Source organism: Manacus vitellinus, unplaced genomic scaffold (genome assembly GCF_001715985.3).
Source record: "Manacus vitellinus isolate BGI_N305 unplaced genomic scaffold, ASM171598v3 scaffold_2_pilon, whole genome shotgun sequence".
In the NCBI taxonomy this organism is placed as follows: domain Eukaryota; kingdom Metazoa; phylum Chordata; class Aves; order Passeriformes; family Pipridae; genus Manacus; species Manacus vitellinus.
Window position 1 is genome coordinate 15,738,521 of NW_021940208.1, and position 27,872 is coordinate 15,766,392.

Here is a 27,872-nt window from a genome sequence, read left to right on the forward strand (position 1 = left end):
GATTAAGATGATAAAGCTAGTTACTGAGGAAAAAAGTTATTAAAGTCTATTACCGTCTCACTAAACAGTTAGATCATTTGATTTGGGAATTCTCTAAATAGAGATCACTGGTACAATTTCATTTAAAGGGAAAAGGATGATTCAAACAGATGCTCCTTGCACCTGTGGAAGCTATTTGGAGCGGAGTCAGACCTAAGTTGGCTTTTTATTTTTGTTTGGTTTATGCTTTGATTTTCCCTGGAATCCCGAATGAGCCTATATAGAGACTTTCTCTTCTATAAGTGCCTACTTCTGGCACCACTGCATTTGAAATACCATTTGAACATGAGATGCTACATTAGAGTGGTCGTCTTAAATTACTCAATAAGAACATACTCTGCCTTCAAGGCATGCACATACAGTAACACTTTAGTGGGAGTTATGTGTCTTTGCTGAAAGAAACATACTCCACGGAGATCGAGTTTTTCTTTTGAACACTTTTTTTTTTTAAAGCCCACATTACCACACAGTATTAGTCTCCCTTACAAGAGGGATTTCTTTATATGTTTTCTAATCAGCAAAGCACTTCTACACAATCACAAAAAATACAGTTCCACAGTGTTTTAGTGATTTTTGAAAGGTACAATTCTGTGCTGGTGGGACCAGCTTTTATTTCATATTGAACTAAAAAGATTAATTCCTATGTTCAGTAACTCACTAACTGGACTTTAAACCAAAAGCAACTTCCACATTCTAACACTAAACCAAAATACAGGGGATTTTGTTAATGCAGAAGCAAAACATGAACATGGAATTATTTCTCCAGATTTAATGCTACTGCAACACAAAAGTAATTCAGTGTGTAGGGTCTTCCATGGATAAACTCTCACTGCTTATGCTTAGTTATTAAAATAAAAGTAAAAAATTATCTGAGAAAGTCAAAGTAAAGAGCATTCGATTAAATTATACAGCAGAAGCAACATTTAATCCTCAGAAATTAAAAATGAAAAAGTCATTACAAGATACCATGGACAATGATTTTGGCATTCCCTATAATGCTATACATTTGAAATAGGCAACTCTTTATGACAGAGTAAGTACTTGACAGAACTGCCTAAAATTCTCAAGATAAATTTGGTGAAAGGTCTCAGTTATTCAAACCTGATACTGCGTGTGCTTCATCTGACTGCAGTACAGAGCAGCAATTCGAGAGTGCCACTTTGCTTCTCAGCAGGGTTAACACAATAAACAGTTATGTGTGCAAACAACACTTAGCCAAACCTTTTTGAAACATCACCTGCTACTGAAACTATCAAAAGATGGTAGTATTTCATGTCACTTGGTAGAACAAATCTGCCTACACCCTGCCAGAAGGGAACATTAGCTGAAGTTCACAGATCACTGAAGAGACAGTGGATTGATCTCTCTTCCATCAGCTCCATCTGTTTTTGCCCTTCATCAGTCTCAAACACATACACAGAGCACTTCAGCTGTAAATAGTATTAAGAGGATGTCCAGCAACTGAAGCACCTCCTTCCTTTCTTCTGTTTTTTTTAAAGTCTTTATTCTACATCTTGTTTTTTCAGTAATACAATAAAAAAGGCAAAAAGGCTTTTAACTCTCCTTTTTAGCTCAAGTAATCAGTGCTGAATTGGATGGAATAGTTTGGGAGCACTCACCCAAATAACAATCAAAATAACATACGTAAAATGAAAACACTGTACAGCCCTCTAGAACTGTGACCAATTCTTGGATGCACCACAGGAGTGAGTAGAATAAAAATAAAGGAGGAGACACCTCTAAGAACTGCCAAACAGCCAAACTCTCACACACCTGGTTATAAGCCCTACTCGTAGTAAGAGAAAAGAGCTTGCAACAAGACAGATAAGTTACTTAAAAGCATATTAACACAAACACCACAGAAAGTGCTTCCCCCGATTACTCAAGAACCAAGATATCGCACAGCTATTAGGAGGAAGCTAAAACTTCGAAGAGAGGTAGAGCTTTGCCCTGAAGAATGCAAAACAATAACAAATTCCCAAAATATACCCAAAATATGTTTTAGGCAGGTGCCTGGAAAAGGAAACAAGCAGAGATGCTTCTAGTTTGAAGGGGAGAAAAAGCCATCAAGCTCTACATTGCTGCACAGTGCATTTCTGACAAGATGATATGGCAGTTGTTCTTTTTCGCATCTGACCTGTGCAATGGCATAATCCGAGCAATTGGTTGCCTGCATGCCCTCATTGCCACTGATCCCCACTCCAACGTGAGCTGTCTGGATCATTCCTACGTCATTGGCACCATCCCCAATGGCAAGTGTTATGGCATTGACGTGTTTCTTGACCATGTCTACTATTTCGGACTTCTGTAGAGGAGATACTCTGAAAAGGAAAGAAAAAGGTGTCAGTGTCTCACATGCTAAGCTATGTGCCTTTCCCAAAAGGACAGCTGTAATCTACATTAAGAAATAATCAAAGGGCAGTTGCTGGGAAGTTTCTTTATTCAACAACTAACTACGCTTCAGAACTTGTGCCAAGCTATTTCAGAAGGAAAAAGTAGCTTTAAAAATAGTTTCACATTCTACTTGTTCGTATCTGATGCAAAAGAGACCAAACCGATACTAAAGATTTCAAAGTTTTGTTTTCCTTCCACAGCACCTCCTAATACTCTTTGACATACACCAGTGATGCTATATTGCAACACTGGAGAAGTGACTTTTGTCTTCAGCTATGACAGTTTCCAGATTAACGGTGCAGGCTTCCCTGTCTGCTATCAACACTGCATCACTATCCAGGAGAAGAAAGACCATTAACACATACAGAGACATTTTCAATGGTTTGGTGAAAGATACCGCAGGTTTACCTTATTATTAAACCAGTTCTGTTTAATCTCTTTATTAGTGATCTCAGTAAGGGGATCGAGGACACCCTCAGTCAGTTTGCAGACAACACCAAGTTTGGTGAGAGTGTTGATCTACTCAAAGGCAGGAAGGTTCTGCAGAGGGATCTGGACAGGCTGGATTGATGGGCTGAGGTCAATTGTATGAGGCTCAACAAGACCAAGCACTTTGTCCTGCACTTGGGCCACAACAGCCCCCTGCAGTGCTGCAAGCTGGGGGAAGAGTGCTGGAAAGCTGTCCAGCAAAAAAGGACTGGGGGTATTGGTTGACAATGGCTGAATATAAGCCAGCAGTGTGTCCAAGTACACAAGGAGGTCAATGGCATCCTGGCTTGTACCACCAACAGTGTGGCCAGCAGGACGAGGGCAGTGATGGTTTCCCTGTACCCAGCACTGGTGAGGCCACACCTTGAGTCCTATGTTCAGTTTTGGGCTCCTCACCATGAAGACATGGAGGTGCTGGATAAAGTCCAGAGAAGGGCAATGAAGCTGGTGAAGGGGCTGGAGCACAAGTCTTAGAAGGAGCAGCTGGGGGAGCTGTGGTTTTTCAACCTGGAGAAAAGGAGGCTTGCGGCAGGGTAACACACCCTGTCACTCTCTACAGCCATCACCAAGATGGTAGCAAGGTGGGGGTCTCCTGCACTAGGTAAAAAGTGATAATGACAAGAGGAAATGGCCTCAAGTTGTGTCAGGGAAGGTTTAGTTTGGATATTAGGAAAAATTTCTTCAGGGAAAGGGTTGACGAGCAAATGGTGGAGTCACCATCCCTGGAAGTATTTAAAAAGTATGTAGATGTGGCACTTAGAGTCATGGCTTAGTGGTGGACTTGTCAGTGTTAGGATGATCTTGAAGGTCTCTTCTAACCTAAATGATTCTATTCCCTCCTCCAGCTTAGCTTCCCATTTGCCAGGCCATCTTTCTAATCTCATACTATGCACATAGAAGGCCACCTCCTAATCTTACACAGGCCTTGTGTGCTGGTGCAACTCTGACTTCAGTGATGATGTTACTCAATTCCAACTCAAAAACAAAAGGCTGACTCCATGACATCTGAATATTCTTATCAAATTTATTGGCAGTTACTTTAACCTGATCCTTCTCTCATTTTATATCAGTTTCAAGTCAACAAAAATTCACGGAATTCAAAAGAGTTGAGCTAGTCTAAACCACGCAAACATGGAAAAATACTCAGGACTAAATTTCTAAATTAAATAAGACATCCAAAATGCCCTTTTGTCATGGACAAGGTGGATCAGGTTACCAAATCATGAGGTATTGTGGAAATACCTATGCATAGATTAAACATTTCCATTCTAACCCTATCTGTACAAACAACTCTAATTCCTTTCCCCATCACTTTTACTTATAGTTCCAAATCATTTTATATTTCCTTAAATAAAGCTTTAGACAAAACTTCTCCACATCTCAAGTCAGTCACATATCACTCCAGAAAAAGAATGTAACTGATATCTAAAAGCTTTACTATTAAAATAAGTGGAGAACAGGGAGCTTGGGGAATAGGGGAGACAGAGGGTTTTTTACACAGCATTTTTTCTAGAGGCTATTTCCTGTGTGAGCAACTTACACAGTCCTTTAATATACCCAACTGGATTACTGTTGATCAAAAAAAGCAGAGCTATCTTGTCCAGCATTATGTTTTATGGTCTTGATTTTGTTTAGTAAATACCTAAATATGTATTTTATTAGTAAATCACTCTTAAAATAACTTGGTGGGTAATTTGGGAAAAAAGAAATTTGCTGGGCTGAAACTTCATATGTGAATTAAACCACCTGAGAAGCCTAGCAGCTGTCCAGTTCCTAAAAGCCGAATACAGGGAAAAGTTGACTGAGCCATAAAATTTACTTAATACCATTGGATAGATTTATGAAGAACTCTGTTACCTGGCAGTGAAAACACCACTGGGCACTATAGAGGCCCAGTTAAATTACCAACACAAAACCCCAATGCACTTACCAACCTAGGGTGCATGAAAGGTGTTGGTTTGTAATTATAAAACAGTTCTATCATCCACACACTCTCCTCCCTCTCCCCCCAATATTCACACAATAAAATACTGAAGTATGGAGCAAGGAGTCAAAGGGACTTCAAGCCACAAAACGTGCACTCCAGAGGGACATGGAGCCAGTTCTGCAGGGCTTGGATTGATAAGCACACAGACCCTCCTTACCAGCCCCAGGGACACCTCCAGTGCACAGGACCATATACATTTGGCAGTCCCCTCTTGCAATTATTCTTCACAGCAGAGTATTACGCATATCTGCTAACACCCTTTTCAGACATACACATCTCTCGGAAGCTCAGTTTCTGTTCACTTCTCAGTTATGTAGCAACAGAAATAGCTAAGAAGCTCCCTAGTTTCAAAAATGCTTAAAGGAGCATGGGAAGGAAAAAGGACAGAACGTGAACAGCATCTCTGATTCTGTAGTTTAAACAGACACTTCAGACATGACCAAAATGTGGCAGAGATGCTGAAGCTTGTTCCAGGCAAGTTTAGCTGGGACAGGTCAAGCAAGCTAACACAGCCTGTATTCACTCCTGTGCCTGCAGTGTAGTTTTTAAGTGAACTTTGCCATTAATGACAATTGTGACAATGATTACTTGGTAAGTCAATGGAATGTCTCTATAGAAATGCATTTATCAACTACTACATAATTTACACAGAGTATGCTTTAACTGTCTTGACCAAATTAAATTTAATTATACCCACAGTTATATAACACTCAGTTAATGTTTAACATCCCTATTTGCCTAGTAAGACTAAACAAACTACCAGAAACACTACATATGCATTTTAAATGCCACAAATATTTATGCACTTGGTTTAAGAAGATGAAATCTAAGACAAGACTTCAGCACAAAGTGTTACTTCATTATAGTTGTTTCTTCTAAAAAGCAGCTTTTTAGCAAGCATCCTCTTTGACACTTTCCCCATCAAATACAGCCCACAACTCCAGAGAATACATTTTGCTGCACACAGTACATTAACTACAGAAGTTGCAATTGAGATGGCTACTGATTTCCTGAGGGGTTTTACACCCCTCCTCCTTCAACTCACTCTCTCAGCCTCCAAACCTCTTCTGCTCCTAATAATCTGTTTGGTACCAACGCACTGCATTAGATAACATTAATCCCCTTAGCCAGATGATCAGAGCTGTGGTCCAATTCTCCACATTTGGTAAGTTGTCTACATGATGACTGAAGATTATAGCACAGGATACTATTAACATGCAGCTTCCCCCAGGTGATATCTTGGAAGGGGAGGAGGAACAGACAAGTTCACAAAGATTGCAGACAAATGTGTAAGTTCAAAGTAAAAAGTGCATGAAAAGAACTAACTATTTAGAAAAAAAAAATTCTGCATGACAGGCAACTATTGGTACTTATCATTTGATGGAACATCCCTGGCTTTCACAGCAGAGCTCACTGTAGCAATATCAGGATATATGCCTTGCCTTGATATACACTCAAGTATGAATTAAGCTGTGAATAAAACATCAGTTGCATTCAAATCATCTGCTTACTCATGTAGTCATTCACTGATCAGACAGCAATGCTTCTTATAAAGGTTCTTCAAGTGCAACTCAAGAGTTCACTGGAAATATTTGTTTATACTGAAGTTATTTTTATTACCTCTGCTGAAAAATATGTTTCCCAACAGATACAATCGACTTTTTGTAGACTGGTTGTCTCTTTTACACATACTCCAGGGAAAAAAAAGTCAAGTTTCAAGAACCACAACTGTAGCTGCCAGATCGAGTCTTCAGATTCTTGCTCAAACTGCTTCCCTGACAATCTGAATTTAACCTACTCAGGCTGCAGAGAGCCTGAGCTCAAGACTTCACCTTTATAAAGTGTTTAGCATTCAACATCTAGCTTTGCAATATAAAGTGTTCACGGATGATGGAAGGGATATATGAAGCTAAGTGTCAGCCATACAACAGTTCTGGTCCTCGCCCACCTCTGGGACTTTGTTCCAGTAGCCTTGCTCTTGAAAGAGTAAAAGCTAATACAGAAAAATAGAAGGTTCTCTTTGGACTCAAACCTGCTTAGTCTTTATCAGCACCTTTAACAGATTAACACAAAAAGGAGCTTCCATCCTGAAGGGATGACTAATGCCTTCATACCACATCGCTTCATCTGGAATGGGACAGGTGGAAGCAAGAGAGGGCACAAAGAAGTATACCTTGTGAAGAAACTGGGAAAGAAGTACAGCCCAGAGCCAGGGATTCTCAGGAAGATATGGACCTAACTATCCTTAGATCACTTAAATTCATATGGAAACAGAGGAAGGTGGCAAGGGGGCAAGTACTTTTCAGATAACGAAGTACTATATTGTTACTCTCAGTAAATACTTAAACGTCCCTCTTGAACTTAGAGGAAGCTCGTGAAGAAACAGCACAGGGCACAGCACAGAGCAGTAACACAGATGGTTTCCACAGAGGATGTTTTAAGGGGCTTCCCACTGACATCTGCAGAGCAGCGCCAAATGGCTTTAAACAATAAGTCTGCATTTACTTCTTAAGCCTGAGTACAAATGTTTATGAGCAAACTTCTTACCTGATATGTTTTGTCTGTTCAGAACAATTCTACTTAGACAGTTTAGTCTTAGGTAGTCCTGTAAGGAGCAGGGAGCTGGACTCTATCATTGTTATGGGTCCCTTCAAACTTGAGATATTCTGTGATTTGACTCAGCATTTTGCTGGGAGGTTTGGTCAGCCTTACTTTATTTTTTTAAGAGAGTTTAAACAAGATGAAAATCTTCCAATTTTTTTCATCATGAATACTTTATGGGACAACCAGAGTAATTAATAAATTCGGTCATAATACAGTGAAAGGTTTCACCAAGAAAAAAAACAAGCAAAACAAAACAAAACCAACAGCCCACCCCCTAAACCAACAGTTAAGCGATATTTTAAAAATAAGTATCAAACATTCTATTTAGAAACTCATTTCGGTACCAAAATTTTTTAAAATCCAAAAAGTAAGTAGAAGCAAAACATGCAAACATCCATTTTAACACAGCAAAGCAATGCAATAGAGTCTTAATTTTTAATGTGCTTCAACTGATTTAAAACAATCAACTCCTTTACTGCATACTTTCTGCAATCTGGCAAGGCAGCTATTCCCAGACTTATTCCCAGACTATATCTAATACACCAAGACAGATGCAGTCACACATGAGATGGGAAAGATGCAATCAGCACAAATAGCCCTATATCACATTGGTCAGCTACACACCACATGATACTGTCAGCAAGAAGTGATGAACAGTTTCTTAATTCTGTTCCTTTGTGTATCTGTATTTATTGCAGTTACAGACACATGACAGCAACTGAAAATAATACTTTTCACACAAGGTCCTTAAACTACAGTTGCTTAAACTGCAGACATTTTGAAGTATAAAGAACTAAACCACAGATCAGAAATAGAAATGTAGTATTTTGGAAAATAATTAGTTTTATTTATTGCATTCAAGTCTAAAGGACCAAATGAAGACAGGGTTCTGATAGAGAACTAGCAACTGCAACTATCAACTCTTTATAAAAAGAGACATGATCAATAAAGAACAAAACAAGTGAACTCTAATTAGAGTCCTTTTATCTGTAAGATATAGGCACAAAAAAGAGTAAGTTATAAGAGATCAGTTTATATCTAGCCCATCTTACAAGGACCATGAAGAGACGAGCTCTTCCACACCTAAGCAAGGCAGAGTTTGACACTTAGTCTCAGCCACGTCCTCTGTTCTGTCTACATGTATTGGTTTTTGGGGGGACTTGTTTGTGTCCTCTCCACAAAAAAAAAGAGACTAAAACATTTCTGTTGAAGACTGCATACATTCAACACCCCCAATTCAATACAAAATTAAAAATTAAGACATTCTTAACCACATTTTAAATTTTTAATGTTTATTTGTGCAAAGAGGAAGGCAAAAAAGGAAGCTGTTTCAAGTGCTACCTTCTTCAGCTTCCATGCTGTAACAGGTACAAACAACGGCATTAATGTCTTTAACATGAAACGTGAATTTGATACCCTACTTCCTTGAAATGCCTTGTTAATGCAACACAAAAGGCCCTTAAGAGTCTACTCTTTATTGCAGTGAACATGATTTTACCCTATTCCACCAACAAATACACTCGTACTTCAAAAAGCTCAGTGACCTCATCTTCAGAAAAGGCAGATGAGAGACAGCCTAGAAAGCTGACAGCTATCAATACTGTCACATAAGTGTATGCATTGGTTCCCAGAAAAATAAGCAAGATAAATTAACACACCACGAACAGTAATGCTCAGAAAGAAAGAAACGTTACAATGGCATCACATTTAGCAGTTCTTAAATACAGTGATTTATCCTGACATACACCAGGATGCAGATCTCAACCATGAGTCATCCAAACAAGGGTTAGGCTTGAATTGCAGTCATCATGTTCTTGAGATATCTTGGATAGACTTCTGTGAAACCCACACAGAAGAAAAGTGAACAAAAGCGCAAACACATCACACTGACTCAAAATGTGCATCACATCGAATGCTTTATATTTACTAATTGCTCTGAAATTCCTTCCCCTGCTGACAACTTTCATAGGGGGTGGCTCTGGTGCAGTACAGAGAGCCAGCACAACTCCGGAGACAGCACTGAGTGAAATGATGGACAATTTAAAGTCCATAAAAAAGCACCAAGGGCACTTGATGCATCCAACTACATTTATGTGTTTTCAATGGAGACATCTCTATCTTCACTTATCATGCCACTTTTTTTTTAATAGTCAATGGAAAGAAACAGACAGTTCTAGAGTGCAATTCCTCTGGCTTTAGACATGTACTTTCAGGTTGTAGTTCATCTCCTCTTAAAAATGCCCTTTTCAATAACTCATTTGCCATTCACAGTTGCCACTGAAATGATCTCCAGAGGACAAGGGTTAGGAAATAGTCTCTTTATAAGCAGGATTCAATGTATTAAACAGTGTGATATAATACACAACACTTCAGTGAACACAAGGTTAAATTTCAAGTCAGCATCTTCTTCCTCTTTGATATCCCTCCCTGCATGTTTCTGTCTTGATTGCCCTTCCTCCAGCCTGCTTTACAGAGCAATGGTTAAATATGGAAAATCTAGTTTGGAAAACAAGTTATTTGCAAAGTGATGAGTTGGCATAAGCACAGTGTTGAATGAGAGACTATTTTGCATTTTTAACTATAATGGTCACTTAGTGGCAACACATATAATACATTTTTAAAGTGAAATTAACGTATCAAATTGATTTTGGGCTTCCGTCACCCCAAGCTGATTAGGGCACATTCATTTCCAGCCTGAGCAGCTCTCACACAACACAGAAATCGGCCTTTTTCTAATGACAGAGAAAAAAAATTTCAATCTTCAAAACATACATATTAGTGCCTTTATAACCTTGAAGGCATGCACAGAGAGCAAGCACACGTGTTTCACAGAGCAGAGCAGTTTACAGAATTTTGCAATACACGGTGAGATTAAGTGACAATTAACACTATGTCCATTAATAAGCACATCAGCCCATTTATCAAGGCTCTGCCCTGCAGTAAAGCCAAAAGACCCAATGGAATCATGCAGAGCAAAACTCTGAATGATTTATTTTTCACCCCTTCTGTGAAATGTTTCCTGGAATTTAATGTAAGAATACATATAAGCGATCAACTTGCAATTACATGTTACTGTTAAAAAGCCTAGGATTTCTGAATTACATGCTCCTGGAACAGATAAACAGACACAATCTGGAGCAGGGTATCTTAGTCAGTAATTATGGTCACAGGACTGCAATCATGTGGAGGACCCACTATTCAAAGTGAAAGCACCTCATTGGTAAAAACGTGAAATTTTCAATTTCAGAGTTACCAGTATACCTGAAAAATCAGAGTCATCATGTATCAGGGAAGAAAGGTGGGGTCCCAAAATTTTCATTACAACAACAACACCAAAATGCAAGTTATTTCCCATCCTTCTCCAAAGTTCAGTCTATTTAACAAGAACAAAACGCCTACAAGCAAAGTCCTTAAATCATTAACACTTAGAAGAAAACAAAACCCTGAACTTCTACTTTCCATAATCTCTCCACAGTTGGGAAAGCTGAGTACCAGGGTGTTCCTACTAAGATTAAAAATAAAAATTCAGAAACAATTTTTATATAAAAAAGACAATGACAACTGAAAGTCTGACTGGGATCAGCTCAGTCTTGGTCAACTATTAAATCTGTGCTCTGTCCAAAGCCAGGTTAGGTATTAACTTACAGGAGAACATTCACAGCATTTTCACAACTCCCAAACACAAGCTGAAAAAAGGGATCTTGACATTAACCTCTAACATCAGATTCAATACAAGCAATACTGCTCTAGAATATTACTGCTTTCTTTTTCCTCCTTCCCCTCCTCGTGCTTTTCTTAGCGAAGTCAGTTATACACTAAGTTCATGATTAAATCAAAGCATTAAAGTACAGCATATAGGGGTAAGGGGGTGCTTTTGTACTCATCAGCCACCACCTCTACTATAAGTTAATATGACCAAATTTACATCAAGAAGATATATTAACAGTATCTCTGCACATAGCCAGCCACTAACATGGTCATATTCTAGGGCACCTGTAACCCTCAAACATGGTTCAACATATCCATACCTTGTTTGAGGTGTGGAAATGTCCTGTGGCTTATGAAAACAACTTTGATTAATAGTAGCTGCCTCTGTAAGAGCAAAACAGAAAAACAGCAGAGTGAACACAACTATATTGGTCCCCTGCACCTCTGTTTGTCAAGCACCTTTCAAGTGTGAGGACTGTTGCAGAGAAGAGCACATCAACTAAAGCCATATACGCTGTCACATGAAGCCTAAGTACACCACTTGCTGTAACAATGTTGGCAACTGTTGGGCAAGAGGAGGCCAACCTAGTCTGGTCTCACCTCTGCCAAGCTGCTTGAGTGGTCTGTCCCCAGAAGTCTGTGCAAGCATTTTGGTGCAGTCCAGGTAGAGTCAGAGAGTACTTCAACAGCACAGGATGATCACACACAGTCCAGCGTTCATGTTTGCTTCTTACTGCTCTTATTAACAGTGTATATATGCACAGCCTGAAGTGCCTCACACACAAGGAGAAGCACACAATTTCCTCTGTTTTCCCAAACTTTCACTGACTTTAGAATTATGCCTTGTCATAGTTTGAAACTGCCCCCCCTCCGAGAGTTGGGGGGCTCAGAGGTGACTGGGTGCCAGGGCAGTGTTCCCTGGAGAGCCAATCGCCACTCATGTTGTTCACTTCTGCCGAAAAATCACATACACACAGCACCGGAAGCTGTTGGCAGTGGTTTTTTCTGTTGGTGTCTGCTGGGTGTAGGTGGAGAAGGCCAGGGGGTGGCTGGGCTCCTTCTTTCCCCCTTCAGGGGGGAAGGGGAGCCCTGCGGCCCCCAACTCTGCCTAGACCAGAGTTAGAGGCAGCATTTAGAGTGTTTGTGAGGGACGCGACTCACAGCACCTGATGTAAGAGGAGAGGCAGGCTTTGCAGCCAGGCCCTCTCCCCCCTCCTTTCTGCAGTTAAGCTGTGGAGGGGGGCTTCTTTTCTTTCCCTCCACTGTAAAGTGGAGGAGAGGCTTAGCATTGAAGCTGAGCCAAGAGATGGGCCAGAGGAGGAGGCACGGCGCTCGGGAGAAGAATCCCAGGCAAAATTGGAGACAGGCCAAGAGCTCGGGAGTTGCCCTGCCGAAGCTGACTGGGGGCAGCCGAAAACTGACTCAGAGGACACTTGATAAGCTGAACTACACTGCAGCAGCCTACGAACTGAGGTATGAGACTGAGAGAGATCACACAGCAGACTGAGGAGAAAGGACTCAAAGCTACTTTCTTGGACTTCGTGAGGAGGAAAAACTGCAGCAAACAGCTGAAGGTTGGCTAGGGAGTGTTCAGGGGCCCAGAACATTCCCACGAGAGAAAGACTGCATTACCCAGTTTTGGATTTTTGTGGTGGCTCAAACCACCACAGTTAAGAATACAAAACTAGGAGACAAGTCTTCAGAATGTCAGACATTTGCATCTTTACAGAAAGGATGCAAAATGCTGCAGTTCCGGTTTGATAACACACATGCCCATGTCTCACAGGACATGCTTAGTTAATACTAAGTAATTGCTGCCAGGATAGATCATGCTTTCCTCCACCCCTTCTATATAAGGGAATAAAGACAGACGTATGAACAATTATACATAAGGAGCTTTGAAACAGCATAGAGAAAATAGGTGCATTTAAGTTAATCTTTTCCTGAAAGCTAGCAGAACAATATTGCCTAAAGGACCTTCTTTCCTGGAGAGAAAACCAGCTTTGAAACATTTCAGCGGGCATTATAATGAGCCCTTTCCTATTAACTAGTGGTCTTTTAAGGTGAACTGTTGGGCAAATGAGAGGCAGCATGAAGTACCAGTGCATTACCGGGGACAGAGAAGAGCAGATTTCTTTCACATACACTTCTCTACCATGTGTACTCTTAGAAGAGAAGTGTCCTCTCACTGCTACAATGATTTTTAAGCACTGGCCTCCTTCAGACCATTAGTGCCAAAATAATGCTGAATTTGAGTATATCCAAGTCATTAATGCCAAGGAAATTTGAAGTATCAGACAGAGCTACCTTATTATTGCTAATGTAGCACTTAGATCACCCATAGCCTCGGCTACAACTGCAAGAGCTACATGAACCAGACCACATGAAACATCTTGTTAAAAAGATATGATGGAAATTGAGACAAAAAAGGAATTGCTAGAAGTCAAACTGTATTCACTGACACTCTCTATGACTCAAACCAGATTAGAAGTAAAACACCTGGGAGGAAAAACAATGAGTTGCCCAGTGCTGAAAAACAGGCTCTAAAGGAAATAGGAAAGCAGCTTTTTTGAGTTAGATAGGATACTCTCCACATGTACCAGAGCATACCAGTAAGGCTAAGTTGATGCTTTCCTTTTTAAACCCAGCCATGAAAAGCAAGACATTTTACAGTAATTTCTGTTTAGAGAAAGGCTTATAGCTGATGCATGCTCACCTGACTCAATAATACAGCTTTTATAGCAGTATGTAGTCAACTGTCAATTTACACAGTAAATTTTAGTCTATCTTTTTGTTACAAGCTAAGACTTGGAAGCTTAAGTTCACTTACATCTGTTTACTAGATATCAAAAGTTAATAATTTTATATATTTTACATACTGTCAAAATTCAAATAACAGCAATTCATTTTTAAATACAACACACCGAAAAATCCTATAGCCAAACAGGTATTGAGGTAAAAAGTGAATCTCACATTCAAATATGAACTGGTAACTGGAAAGCAAGATCTTAAGACACATTGCAGAAGCTGAACACAGACGTGATAATGCGAAAAGCGCTCATGCTCAACAGACTCAGACATACAACAAATGCCTTCTACAAGCTAGTCTACACTGCAGGATACAAGGTACATAGACACCATCTTCAAATAGACTGTGCCAGAGAGCCTGGGGGGGGAAGAGATGGACGCAATGCACAAGAGACTGATCTCAAGCCTCTTAAAATCAGATGTGCCAATTGTTTTAGTGACGGCAACTGTGTATGGGAATCCACCATAAGAGTTCTCATGGCACAGTTTGTACTCTAACCACCAAAGAAGCCATCAGCACACATCTTCTAGGCACTGTATTTTCTTAAACTAAGTTTAAAAAGTGATTACACGTTGTATACATCTACACAGTTCCATACACCCTATTTCTCCAAATAGGTTGGAGTAGCCTTGCCAGAAGTTTGCTGGCAGTGATGTGCAAGGTATAATCAAAGGTTTCTACCACAAGATTCCAGGAGGCCACAGCAACTCTAATCTAACTTGAAAGTGTGCAAAACACTCATTTCATGAAGATGGAGAGAGATTTTATGAGCAACTCTCCCAGAAGTATAACGGAAAAACATCAAGATCACAAGCTACTAATAGCCTTACACTCACACTTGATTGTGACTTAAAAATCAAAGCTAACAATTTAGATTACAAAAAAACTTCTATAAAAACAGACTAAATGCCAAAAGTAAATTACTAAATCTTCTGAATGTAAAAAAAATTCTGAACTATTTACATGAAACAAAATAACTCCTTACTCTCTCCATGCACTCGAGTATAACAGTACTGTAGAGACCCTGATATTTAGTTTTTATGAGCACAGATTTTATTCATATTCACATTGTTCATATCCAGTACAAATAATACCCCAAACACAAGCCAACACGTTGAAGCAAGGTACAGCAATTAGCCCAAGTGAGGATCCAAACATTTTAACATATTTGAGACATAACTAATACATTCTTTATACAGAATATAGTTCACGGGAACAAGGTCAAATATTCAGTGTCCAATTGGCAATGATCAGAGGTACCATGAGATTCCATCCTGCTCAACATCATCAGTAACCCAGATGCTGACAAAAGGGATATCCCTCAGCAAGTCCACAGATGATGCTGAACTAGGGGGACTAAATTACAAAGAATCAAAGGGCTTTTATTGAAAGGAACCTTCAGAAATTCAGGGACTGAGCCAACATTCTCAAGGAGTTCAGACAGAGAAAGGCAAAGCTCAACATTTCAGAGAAGAATAACCCCATGTACCAGTGCAGGCTTGGAAATGGTCATCCCATAACGTGGTTATGGTGGGCATCAGGTTCAATGTGAGTCAAAAGTGCATAATTAGTGTGACTGAGACACATCACATACTAGGTAGTGACTCAGGACACAAGAGTGACCAGGATAAAGACACAAGTTATTATCAGCCCTCTCCTCAGCACAGGTGAGGCAAAATCTGTACTACATCCAGGTTTTGAGCCCAAGTTGGAAAGAGGGGAGAGAAAGTTAGAGTCCAGTAGAGAATTCCTAAGATGGTCAGGGGTCTAAAATATATAACCTGTAAGAGGAGGTCGTGTCACTTGGGCTTGTGCTTTTAAGAGGCAGTTTAACAACAAGAGTTGCTAAACTACTACTGCATAACTACTGAAAAATCAGGGTCATCGTGTATCAAGGAAGAAAGGTGAGTTACCTCAAGTCTCCTGTTGCATCAAAAATGAAACAAGGGCCAATGGCCACAGATTGCAAACAGGGACAGTTAGGAGGGATATTATGGATGTTTCATGAAGGTGTCGAGCAATGGAAAAGGTCTGCCAGAAAGGTTGCAGAACCTCTGTCCAAAAGCTCAACTACAAGAATTTATGGCAAACATGATTGTAGATGACAACCCTGCCTTGAGTGACAGGTTGGACTAGGTCTCCAGAGGTCTCTTCCACCTAGACTGTTCTACACCTGAAGTCTCAGTTTAGTGGCAATGGAGGCACTTCTCTAGTAAAAGACTGAAATGGTCCCTGAAGAGGGTTCCCATGTGGTTATGTCAACAGCAAGGCCTGGATTTCAAACAAGTACACTTAGTACACATGCTGCCTTGTGTGCTAAAGGTCTCCAGTGAGCCAGCATAACTGGGCACTGCAGTAGAGAAGTGACCTCATCTCCTTCCCCTACACGTAGTCATCATCCCATGTTATTGGAGCATCTTCCCCAGGTAAACAGTCCTCTCCTTCTAGCCTTGCCTTTTTCTCATCCATCAGCACTTCAAACTCTTCTCGCCATCACATCATCCCCTTTCTTTTGCCTGAATAACCCACTGGTACTGAAGTTATATAAATAACCTTGTGCATAATTTCCTTACTTGAATTTTTTGTATTTTAACAGTGGATACATCAGACTTGGCAACTTTTAAGTTAACAGCTCTTTGGGTAGACACTATAAAATTTCTTGGTTATTTTTATGCCACAGACTTTTCAGTTAAAAAATACATCTGGCATAAAAGCCAATCCATCAAAAGAAATAAACATATCTCCTGAGAAAGCTAGACAGCCAGTGTAGACTCAACAGAAACTACTCTGATCCAGCAAAAAAGTTCCACGTGGGAAAGACTGCTTCCAAGAAGGTCAGCTCTCAAAGACTTAGATCTTTAGCTCTCCACGTTACTATTTCCAAATCCAGCAAAAATTAACATTTTCATCTCATTAGTTCATAATGTCTGATCATACCCTACTTCTCAGAGAAATACCCTGTAGTAATAGACATTTCTAGTTTCTTTCCCTCACCTTTGCTAGATAAAAAGAAAGTGAGAACTAGATCTAATTCTCCTAATTTAAGAAACTGAGCAGGAATAAGTAGTAGAACTGAAAACTGACCATTAGCCTGATTTCTCTAATACAGTTGCTATGAAAGTTAAACATATATATTAGAGTTGGAATCTTCCTAAATGCTATGTCACATATATTTGCAAAGAAGTTTGACCAAAGACAGAGGTTTTAAGAAAAACCTTTTTCAGTTGCACTGGACAATAATTATCATAGTCAATGCTAATTTCTACAATAAGATTTCCCAGCCTTTTATATCTGAGACACACTTTTATTCTTCTCTGTCCCTTCCTGAGCTTGACTACTTATCTGTGACATTTATAAAACAGCATAAGTAGGACATTAGGAAAGCCACAGATGGCTTTAAGTGGCTCTTTACTCAATTTAGTAGCTGACAGTAATTACTACAAACCCAGTCAAAAAATTAATCCTTCCATTGAATTTAATGAGGCTTGAATAAGGTCCGGATGATTAGTCAGTCCTCTGTAGAACTCAGTTCTCCCAGTAAGTTCACCTTAAAAAGTTTCCGAGGGAAGTTACATCCACATGTCAGGCACAAATTATGAATATTTAGCAACCGTCTTTGCATTACTACTCCCAGTACATCGTGAAGCAGTAGATAAAGAAATCAACTCTGTTGTGCATGCTAACGAATGAATGAATCAAGCAAACCACCACAAAAGCCACTGAGTCCTCTCCCCATCTGTAGCCTTCACACAATTGCAAAAGACTAAATGAATTAAAATTTCAAAAAGAGGAGGGAAACTGGAATAATTGCTAGTACAAACAGGCTCGCTTTCAAATATATGTGGGTCAACAGCTCAAAGCAGCCACGGTCATACTGTTTACTCTCCTTTTGACATAAAAGCCTTTTCCTCGATGAACAGCTCTTAATACAGAAATATCTAAATGTATGCTAATGCCCAACAGAGCAGTAACTTCCTTTGATTGATTCAACAGTACCGAAAGTACCAGGAAAAAAGATCAAACCAAGTATTATACAAACAACCCATGTCTTCAATATGGTATGTGTCAGCATGAAAGCTGAAAGGAGTTCAACAAGCCAGCTACTAATGTCTTGCTTGGTTCTGAAAGTGGCAGCGTTCTTAAGTGCTTGCAGATAAAAGTGTTTTTCTCAAGTTGTGACATCAATTTACAGAGTTCTGTAATATAATGAAAGTGCTTTGATTTAACATGATTTATGAAGCAAAGGCACTCCTGGTGTCTTCAGAGAAAGCACAGGAATTTACAATAAACACAAGATAATTAACTAATTTTGCAGCCAGTTACTCTCCTGAAATCATAATTAGAGAAAACAAACATGACCTCTCTCTTCACTTTTTATGCTGCTTAAAATTCCTTCTTCTGTCTTCCATTTCACTAACTCACCTTTCCCTCAACATCCTTTCACAGGAGAGCTTCCAGTGACAAACTCCTCTGGTATAACTTTAGTGAAGACATTTTCAACTTTCCACTAGTCCCAATACCCCGTTTCTTCACAAAGCTGCTGTAGTGTTTACAGAAGAACACTAAGACACACACAAAAATAAATCTGAACCAATGGTGTATGACTCTTTCAAGTGTGTCACAAGTAGTACAAACTCTGGCTACAATGCATTATGTTTTACCCTCCCAGGTTCAGCACAATCTCTTTTTTTTTCCCTCCTCTGTGATGGGTACTCTATAATTTGAAGTTATTTAACTGCTAGAAAAACAAATCTCTGGTTAAATTTAACTGACCATGCCCCAGATGCACGAAAAACAAAAGATTAAACAAATTGTTTCTTTAGGTACTGACAGATGACTAAGTCTCCTTCTGTGGACAGGGATAAAGTTAGACAAGATGAAGACATTTACCTCTCTGAATAACTGGTGGAAGAAATAACAGGAACAGTGTTTAGAAACCAAGATCCACAGAAAGATATTAAAGCTCTTAGAGAGCATCCAAAGGACAACAAAGATGGTGAAGGGCCTTGAGGGGAAGCCGTATGAGGAGCAGCTGAGGTCACTGGGTCTGTTCAGCCTGGAGAAGAGGAGACTGAGGGGAGAACTCATTGCAGTCTACAACTTCCTTGTGAGGAGAAGAAGAGGGGCAGGCATTGATCTTCTCTGTGATGACCGGTGACAGGACACGAGGGAATGGCATGAAGTTGTGTCAGGGGAGGTTTAGGTTAGATACCAGAAAAAGGTTCTTTCCCCAGAGGATGGTTGGGTACTGGAACAGACTCCCCAGGGAAGTGGTCACAGCACAAAGCCTGACAGAGTTCAAGAAACATTTAGACAATGCTCTTGGGCACATGGGGTGACTCTTGGGGATGGTCCTGTGAAGGGCTAAGAGTTGGACTCAATCCTTGTGGGTCCCTTCCAACTCAGCATACTTTCTGACCCTGTGATTCTTCAAGTGGCACAGCAGGAGATGGGTGGTATACCTTACCTAAACCTGATCTCAGGGGCAAAAAAAATTAGCTATGGTTTTAAACTCCCACAGTCTAAAGAGGACACTTAGCTCTTCATGTGGTACTTTCAATATACATACCAGAGGTAGTTCCTAAAAGAATTTACACATATGGGAGGCCTGTTTCATGCATCTCAGACAAATTCAGGTATGATAGCTACTCATCTATCTCAGTCCTGGCCTTACGTTGGACGTGACTATCTAGAAGCCATATGTTTACATACCTTCAACACATCAATAAGGAAATTGCTCAGCTGTGTCCAAAAAGGCAACAACTTTATAAACCCACAAAATATAAACAACAACACTCCCCATTATGCAAACACATAAATCCACTGCATATCAACATTTTTGGCAGGCAGCTCTTCTCTCTCAATCACATAAAAAGAAGTCAAAAAAAAAAAAACAAACAGGAGGCAGGGAAGAAACAAAATGTTAAACTCCTTCCAAACAAGGACTCTCTATCTGAAAAAGGCAACTAAAAGTCAATATCCTAGAGGTGGACATGATGGGGAGGAAGGGGAGAAGAAAAGTAGCCAGGGTATGATTATCCATAATGTCTTCAAATGCAGAACTTGATGGCATCCAAAGAAATTACCGGGCAGATTTAAAAGCAAAAGGAAATATTTCCTCTGCACAGTTCATAACACATTCTGCCCAGCTTGAGATTATAGACAAATATCTAATTGAGATTAGAGTTTAAACACACTCAGAAAGAAAGATTTAAAAATTATAAACAAAAAACAGTCAATGAAGAATTATGAAAACAAGATGAAGACATAGCTGCTGACAACAGAAGTTTCATTCACTACCTATACACACATTCCCAAGGCAGTGACTACTGGTCACTGTTTGAAATAAACTGGATTAGACTGGGTCTGGTCCAACACTGACCAGTGCAATTAATATAGGAAAACAGGTTTAAGATCATTAGCTGACAACTAGAGCAAATATAAGTTTCTATATGGTTTTACCACTAGTCAAAGAACAGTTATACTGCATTATTATCCATTAAGTTTGGAGATAGCCTACTAAAAACCTCTTGGAAAAGAAAAGCTACGATCCAGTTCACCTAATTCTAGAACTGCCGTGAACTGGATAACAATTTGTGCAGTGAAACATAATACTCTGTCATGAACAGCCTGCCTTTCTACAAGTTTTTCACCACTGACAGCATATAAAAATTTGAAAAAATTGCAGAATAGTTCAGACATCCAAGAAATTCTGAAAAGTTTCAGTATTTATGAACATTGAGAATTCAAGTTTATTTTTCTACTCTCATTGCCTATGTCTTTCTGAGAAGGGAAGTGTTCACAAAAGAGAAAAGCCAACCTTTTAATGAACATTATGGATTCATCTGCTATGATCTCCTTACCTCAGATTTTGCCTTTTCTGTATCTGGCAGAGTCTAAGTGAGTTATTACACTTCTGTAATAACAGACTTTGTGTTGCAGGGTCCCTTTCACTATTGTTCTGTTCTAGGCTTAAGTAACTCTTCAGTTTTTGTAAATGGCATACCTGAAGGCTGCAGCAACCTTTAAGAATCAAATCTTATGACAGGATAATACAGATCTTCACAAAAATATCCCAAGATAACAATTTCTAATTGAATAATCAGTTGCAAAGAAAATGAAAGGATCTAATTTCATTTCATTGTGTGTATACCACAGTTTCTTCTTTACCTGTGAGAGACAAAAAGAACATGCAACAGCAATGGCATGTTTTAGAATATTCAGCTTTTAACAGACTTTAATCATTAGTACTGAGGAAATCCCCTAAAGATATGAGAAGCATAGGATAAAAATAAGAAAGCACAGCTACTACTGTTCCTAAAATGTCAGACAGCTAACAAGGAGAATCAACTTCTTCCACACACTTCAGTATTTACTGATATATCTGTTCCTTTGCTTCTTTGGTGGCAGTTGTCTTAAATGCCTAATTGAGCTAATGCACTTTGAGAAGGCAAAGCAAACAGGAAACACAAAGGGATAGAGAGGTCCCAAGGAGCTCTCACCAGGAAAGGATAACAAAGATCTAATTACATCAAGATTCCCCCTCCCCACACAAGAACTCAGACACCATGTACACGCAAGCAGACACTCCATATTTCTCCTTAACCATTCTTGAGTCATCCTTTAAGATAAAAAGCCATCTCAAAATTGGCAAAAACATTAAACCAGTATTTTTCCAAAGTATATTCATCTCAGTTAATGCCTTTATTTTTACTTGAAGTGAACATGAACAGCAAATGCATGTGCTCACGTGATCAGATGAAGGAGAGGAGTCACCACTTACAGGAGAGAAGAATGAGAGGGCAGAAGTTTTGGTACTACAAAGCAGAGGATAATCAGAACACGTGGCCCTGAAAGTGTCTCAATATTAACTGTACTACAGGTGTTTTACAACAAAATGTTGGGCACCACTGCAGAACTGAAAGACTTTGAGATCAGTCTAGCTACACTGGTTTGGGTGATTGCATCCACTCATCACTCTGAATAGATGTCAAAGGGTTCTTCAATCCATAGAGGATACAACAAAATTTGCATCAGACAAACTAGCTTTTCCTCCTTTGCTAGTGTTTTGCTTGACAGAAGGTCCTCAGCCTTATTACCAACGTTCTAAACAGAGAATACTTCCTGGAAACAACCAATTATTCAATTGAAGGATATTTTTTCTTATGCTACACATATTTACTAAAAGGCAAAAGAACCTGAGCGAAGCTTTGCTTTCAACACAGCACTACAAAAGGCAGCCAAAGTTTACTGTTTCCCGAACATAGGAAATAAATACTCTTCTCAGTGTTCCAGAATCCCAAGGAAGCCTCCAGCTGTGAAATAAGGCAACTTGATGAGTTCTGCAAGAAATGTACCAATTAACACACATTTCATCAAGTACAACATTAACATGTTGAGGATCAGTTTTGTCCAGATAATTTTTCTCCTGTTCCTGAAAGAGATCTCTGAAGTTTCCTCAAACCAAGCTGTCAGCACAAAAGAAGACCTTCTAAAAGGGCAATACATCTAATGCCACAGCAAGCCTATAAACTGCTTTGGCACATCCATGTTCCAGTGATGTTTGATGTCTCCTGAAATCCCATTCCACTCCCACTACAAGTTCTTACTATTGAAAACAAAGAAATTGATAGAAATCAAAGTTTCTCTCGAAGTTTAAGTAAAGGAAACCACACCAGTCTCAAAGGGATTAAAATATGGAGAAGTCAGTTTGATCCAGAGAATGGAATGATCACAAAAGAAAGTGATTATTCCCACTGTAAAGTTTACACTAGATTTTGGCTGGATTCCTGCTCACATTTCTTTAATTATGCCTGTATAAACAGAACTATTACACATCCAAATCAGTATCATCTATAATTTAGGAAAGAGATGTCTGGAAAAAAAAAATTTCTCGTTAATGAAACAGTATTTTACAAAGGGTCACTGAAAGAATGCAAAGTCATCTCCACCAAGCAGCTGAACCTCACAGAGCTGCAGGGTTCGGTGAGAATGACCTAAGCTCCAAGCACGTTAATACAGAGTCAGCTTCCTTCTCAGCATCCTGTCAATACCACCAGGGGCTGGTCTTATTTCATTTACATATGCCATAAAAATCTTTCCTGGAAAAGAATATTATATTACCGCACGTAGATTTTTAACCAGGAAGCTGAACTTGAGGACAGCACTCATGAGACTCAGTTCTTTAAAAAAAAACAACAAAAAAAAAACCAACAAAAAAAAAGCAACAAAGAAAAAAAACAGACCGAAAAAGCATATCTTGCAGGGAAGGAAAAAGGAATAAAGTAGTCATTAAGTTAGCAGACATTTCTTCTGCACTTTTTTTTAAAAACATTTTCTGTTCATAAAGACAGTAAATATCTGCACCAAGGGGAAAGAAAATATGCATTAGTGTAGCAGTGCCATCTGTTTATTCTGGTACATGAATGAATAAGTTAACACCAGCATTCCTTACTGCACCAGTGTCCTGTCAGACAGCTGCTCTGCCAGGAGTCTCCACTCTCAATGTCTGCAAAAGCTAAGCATGATATCCCAGCCAGTTTAGTCCTTGGGCCCCTCCTGGAAGATCCTGTTAATTATGCCAAGGTCTGTTAAAGTTATGTACAGAGTTCTCTTAATACGTGTCTACTCAGCTAAGACTACTAGCCCTCCAATACTTTTGGTTTGTCAGGTCTCCAAATGAAACAAATGAAAACCACTGGAGAGATACCAAGTGTCCCCACACTCCTTCAGGAATGGATTTAACACTACTGAATTACCCAACAAAATGCTGTAAAGAAATATAGGCTTTCTATTTCCTAATGCACAGCATCACTGGATGCCCATAATGCCTGTTTGGACACAATTACTCTCCCATATGCTCCTACTGACTTGACACTACCATCTACAACAGTGATTTATGCAGCTGGTGTCAAGAAGTTCATTATCTCCACAGATGGAGCAGCAGGCTTTCAGACTACTAGAAGCCTATGCCCCAGGGCTGAAGTGGACACAAGAAGCTGAAGAGTTGAGAAAAGTACAGCATGATATGAAAGGAAAAGGAAAGCAAAGGGAAAGGCCAAAGAAGGTGAGAAAGTAGGTACTGGAAGCCTCTAAGATACACATACCCAAAGCAGGAACTGAAACATCTACAGTTCCCACTGTTCAGGAAAAACTCAAAGACAAGCTGAGGAGCCTTTGTGAGAAGGAAAAGAAGAAAAAACAGGGAAAGGGGGAGAAAAGGAACAAACTACTAAAAGGTCATGACATGAGACATTGCAGGATTTAAACACAGACTGAAGCTATTTCCTGTTTTAAAACCAAGAGAAAGTATTGATTAGTATCAAGGAGACTGATTTAGGATAACATAAATCACACTTCTCAAGAGCTGAAATGTCAAGAATCTTGTAGCTTTTAGAAAAGGATGGAGTTTTGGTCTTTTGGTGTGTATCCCCCCTCAGTAATAGCTAACTAATTTAGACTAATGCAGTAGCAGAAAACAGTGTGTAGGTTGGTTTTTTTTCCCCATGAGAAAGAACATGAGATCTTGGTAGCAAAGGTAATTTAAGAGAGACTTTTGGATCACAGTGAGTGCAAAGTCAGTTTTCAGTGAAATGGAAAAAAAACAACCCCAAAACACACATCTTTTCCAGGCAAGAAGTGACTCCATTTTACATGTTTGGGGTTTTTTTAAATTTAGATCCATTTTTATGTGAAAAAAAATTAAACACAAATGGCTTTGCATTGAAAGTTTTTAACACTTGTTTTTATCCCTGAGTTGATATGGTTGTTTGCTTTGTGTTCCTTTCCTTGAGAGTTTTCGAAAGAACATGCTACCTATTATCCACCTTTCATCTCTTCCAGTCCTGTCCATAAAACAATGCTAGTGCCCACGTATTCCAGCATAATTAATTTCTTCTGACTTAAGTGCACTGAAGTACTTTTAAAGGCTTTCCTTAATCACTCTAAGTCACCACCACACATTTAACAACTGCATCCTTTCAGTCCCATGTATTTGCCACATCATCCTTACGCATACACGTAGAGATAGATGAGTTTTGTCTACTATGACTACCCCTCATCAATTTAAGAAGAATTTGATCACTATCTGCTAATATGGAGTTACAGAAACAAACAATTGAAATGGCCCAAAGTAGTCACAGGTTTGAGCTATATCTAGTGATCCAAGAGAATAAAACAAAGCTGTGCTTGCACATTCTAGCTTGGTCTCCAGTCTGATACATGACAGCAGTTAGGTCTCCTCAGACAAGTCCTTCCTCTGTTATTTACACTGTGCAAAACACTGGCCTTGAGGCAAATTACCCCAGTGTGTTCACAGGCTTCCTTGCAGCTGACTGAAGTGTCTTTTGTTCACTCCAGTTCATGGCCTGACACACACCACTTCCATCAATGCATCTGTGATTATCTCACTGTTTTTATCTTTCAGTGCTTCAATATTACACACCTTATTAAGCTGTTACACTCTACCAGCTAACACAGACTATCAAACTGTACTCCAGGTAATGGGCTTTAACACAGTCTGTATGAACTCCCCTAGTCTCACAAATAGAGGGAACTTCCTGAAGGAGTTCTGCTTTCCCTTAACATTACATAGTTTTGATAAGCCAAGTGACATTTATGAACACACTTGACAAGAACCCTGTTCACACACACAGCTCCACAGCTCTTTCCTTTAATCACTGCAATGCACTCATGTTGCCTTCTGATCTACTGTGCCTATAAACATCTTTTGTCTTCACTTTGTAGCAGAAATGAGGTGTGGGTGTGTCAGAAAGATCTAGTTGTAGAAGCATGCTCCTGTGCTGTGTGCTTACCCCCACACTATAAACCCTACTATACCCCCTACTATAAACCTATGAAATGTGGAGGTCTGACCTGCACATCACCTCTTAAGCCCTGCAGTCTGCTTTTCCTTCTCATTTGCCTCTAATACTTTGCATAAAAACTTGAGTTCAACAAGCTTTTCAGACTCAAGTCAAGCCACAGGTGAACACGCATAACTTACGGACACCATGAATCCACACATCTTAAAGCAGTGTGGAGAGAATGCTGCAATTTGCAGATTAGGTGGAGTTAGGAGAAGGGCAAGAGTTACAGTAGACCAGGGAGATTTAAGTTGGATGGAAGTTCTCTTAGAACAGAAACATTACAAAGAGATCTGGAGATCTAAAAAGGGCAAGTTTCCAATTCCTTAAGTACTTCGGTTCCAGAAGTCTTCACGCCTTCATTTTCTATTCCAGAAAGCAATAAGTTCTGGTAAAGTAATGCTTGTTCCTTGCAATAGGATATTCTTGGTTCTTAACTAACAAAAAACCAACCAACCAAACAAAAAAACCCCAATCCAAACAAAATCCAAAAAACAACCAACCAAAAGCTTTAAAGTACTTATGATCCCTGCTTTCCCCACTGACAACCTTCTTACGTTTTTTAAAGAATTAAAACCCTTAAAACACATTCACTTTGTTCTCCACTTCTCATGCAGATATTTTTCACACTCATTTGAATGTGCGGCTCTCTTAATATTTCAACTAGTCCTTCTGTTCTTCTGACTAATGGACTTTTGTTGTAAAAAAAAAAAATAATTTGAAATCTCTATTAGAAATCTTTAGACAATTTCAAGGTCATGCAAGTGTCCTTACATAATCTTTCAGCATCATGACCATCTTTCATTTTTATACAAATACAATAGAGAATCCAAAGCAACTGTTCCACTGAAACACCGCCTGGTTCAAAGTCTAAAGTTTCATCCAGCCCATCAGCCAGGTTTGATGCCCTTAAACTGTAGCATACCAAATATACTTTTTTTCCTGCCTTGTGATGATTATTTTGTTTTAATTTCTTTTATTGACTTGTCTGCTTCACAACTTTTCATCTCCACCTTTATGCAAGGCTTTGATGCACCAGTTATAAGGAACACTTCCCCAGTGGCCTGAAATACATCTCTTTATTTGCAGTATTTCTGCTCAGTTGCAGAAATTCTTATCAGCAGCATTTAAACCTTCAAAACAGCTTGAAAGAGCCACCTGATAGCATCTACCTGCAGCTACTGGGCCTTTCATGAAGCAGTCTTTCAAAAAGCATGTTGGACGGCTACCCAGTCCAACCTCACACTATCCCAAAACACCAAAGAGCACAGTAGAATCATCTGGTCAAGCCACATCTATGTTAAGACTCACCCAAGCAGGACTGGAGAAAGAAATGGTGAAGATTTGGTAGAGGCCCACTTCAGTGCCTGCACACACAACCTCCCTCCAAATCCCACCTGTTACATGTGATAGGAAGAAATTCATTAAACTAGAAAGTGCTGGGAAACGTATTCTAAAAGTGGTCCTATGCTGTAAAACTGTGATCAGGGCTGGGTCCATGGAACCCCCTGTTAGGCTTCCTTCCATCTCCAATGAGACAATTCATAGGACCAAGACACGTAGACTAATTTCTAATGCCTTCCTGCCTCAGAAGAATATTATCTTTTAACTGTTTACGGACCTGTCTTGATCTTCATTGACTAACTCAATCTAATTATCACATAATTAGATAAAGCATAAAGCAAAATAGGAGCTTATTATTTTCTAAAACCTAAGAAAAAAACCACCCATAGTTATTCCAAAAGCTGGTAAACATTTCGGTCAGAAGGGGAAGTAATGGGGGGGGACACACAAATATTGTAATTAACCAAGAGCAAAACCTTCATAAGTAGAGCAATTTCACAGTGTGGGTACCAGAAGACTCAATGGAGTAACCAAAGACCTCACTTTTACCCATACAACTAATTAGAAAAGTATTAGGAAGAAAACAGTAGCCAGCTTAGCATGGGTTGTCTTTTGCTTGTGCTTTCAAGCCTGC

General features: G+C 39.4%; 1 protein-coding gene across 3 annotated transcripts in view; it reads right to left on the reverse strand.

Moving 5' to 3' along the window:
* ATP8A2 (ATPase phospholipid transporting 8A2) overlaps positions 1 to 27,872 on the reverse strand; it is a 295,712-nt gene that overhangs the window by 147,730 nt on the left and 120,110 nt on the right. For all 3 annotated transcript variants that reach the window (XM_018071399.2, XM_018071397.2, XM_018071400.3), the window contains exon 26: positions 2,177 to 2,360. In XM_018071399.2, coding sequence (XP_017926888.2) covers positions 2,177 to 2,360 — 184 coding nt within the window. The remainder of the gene's footprint in view (positions 1 to 2,176; positions 2,361 to 27,872) is intronic.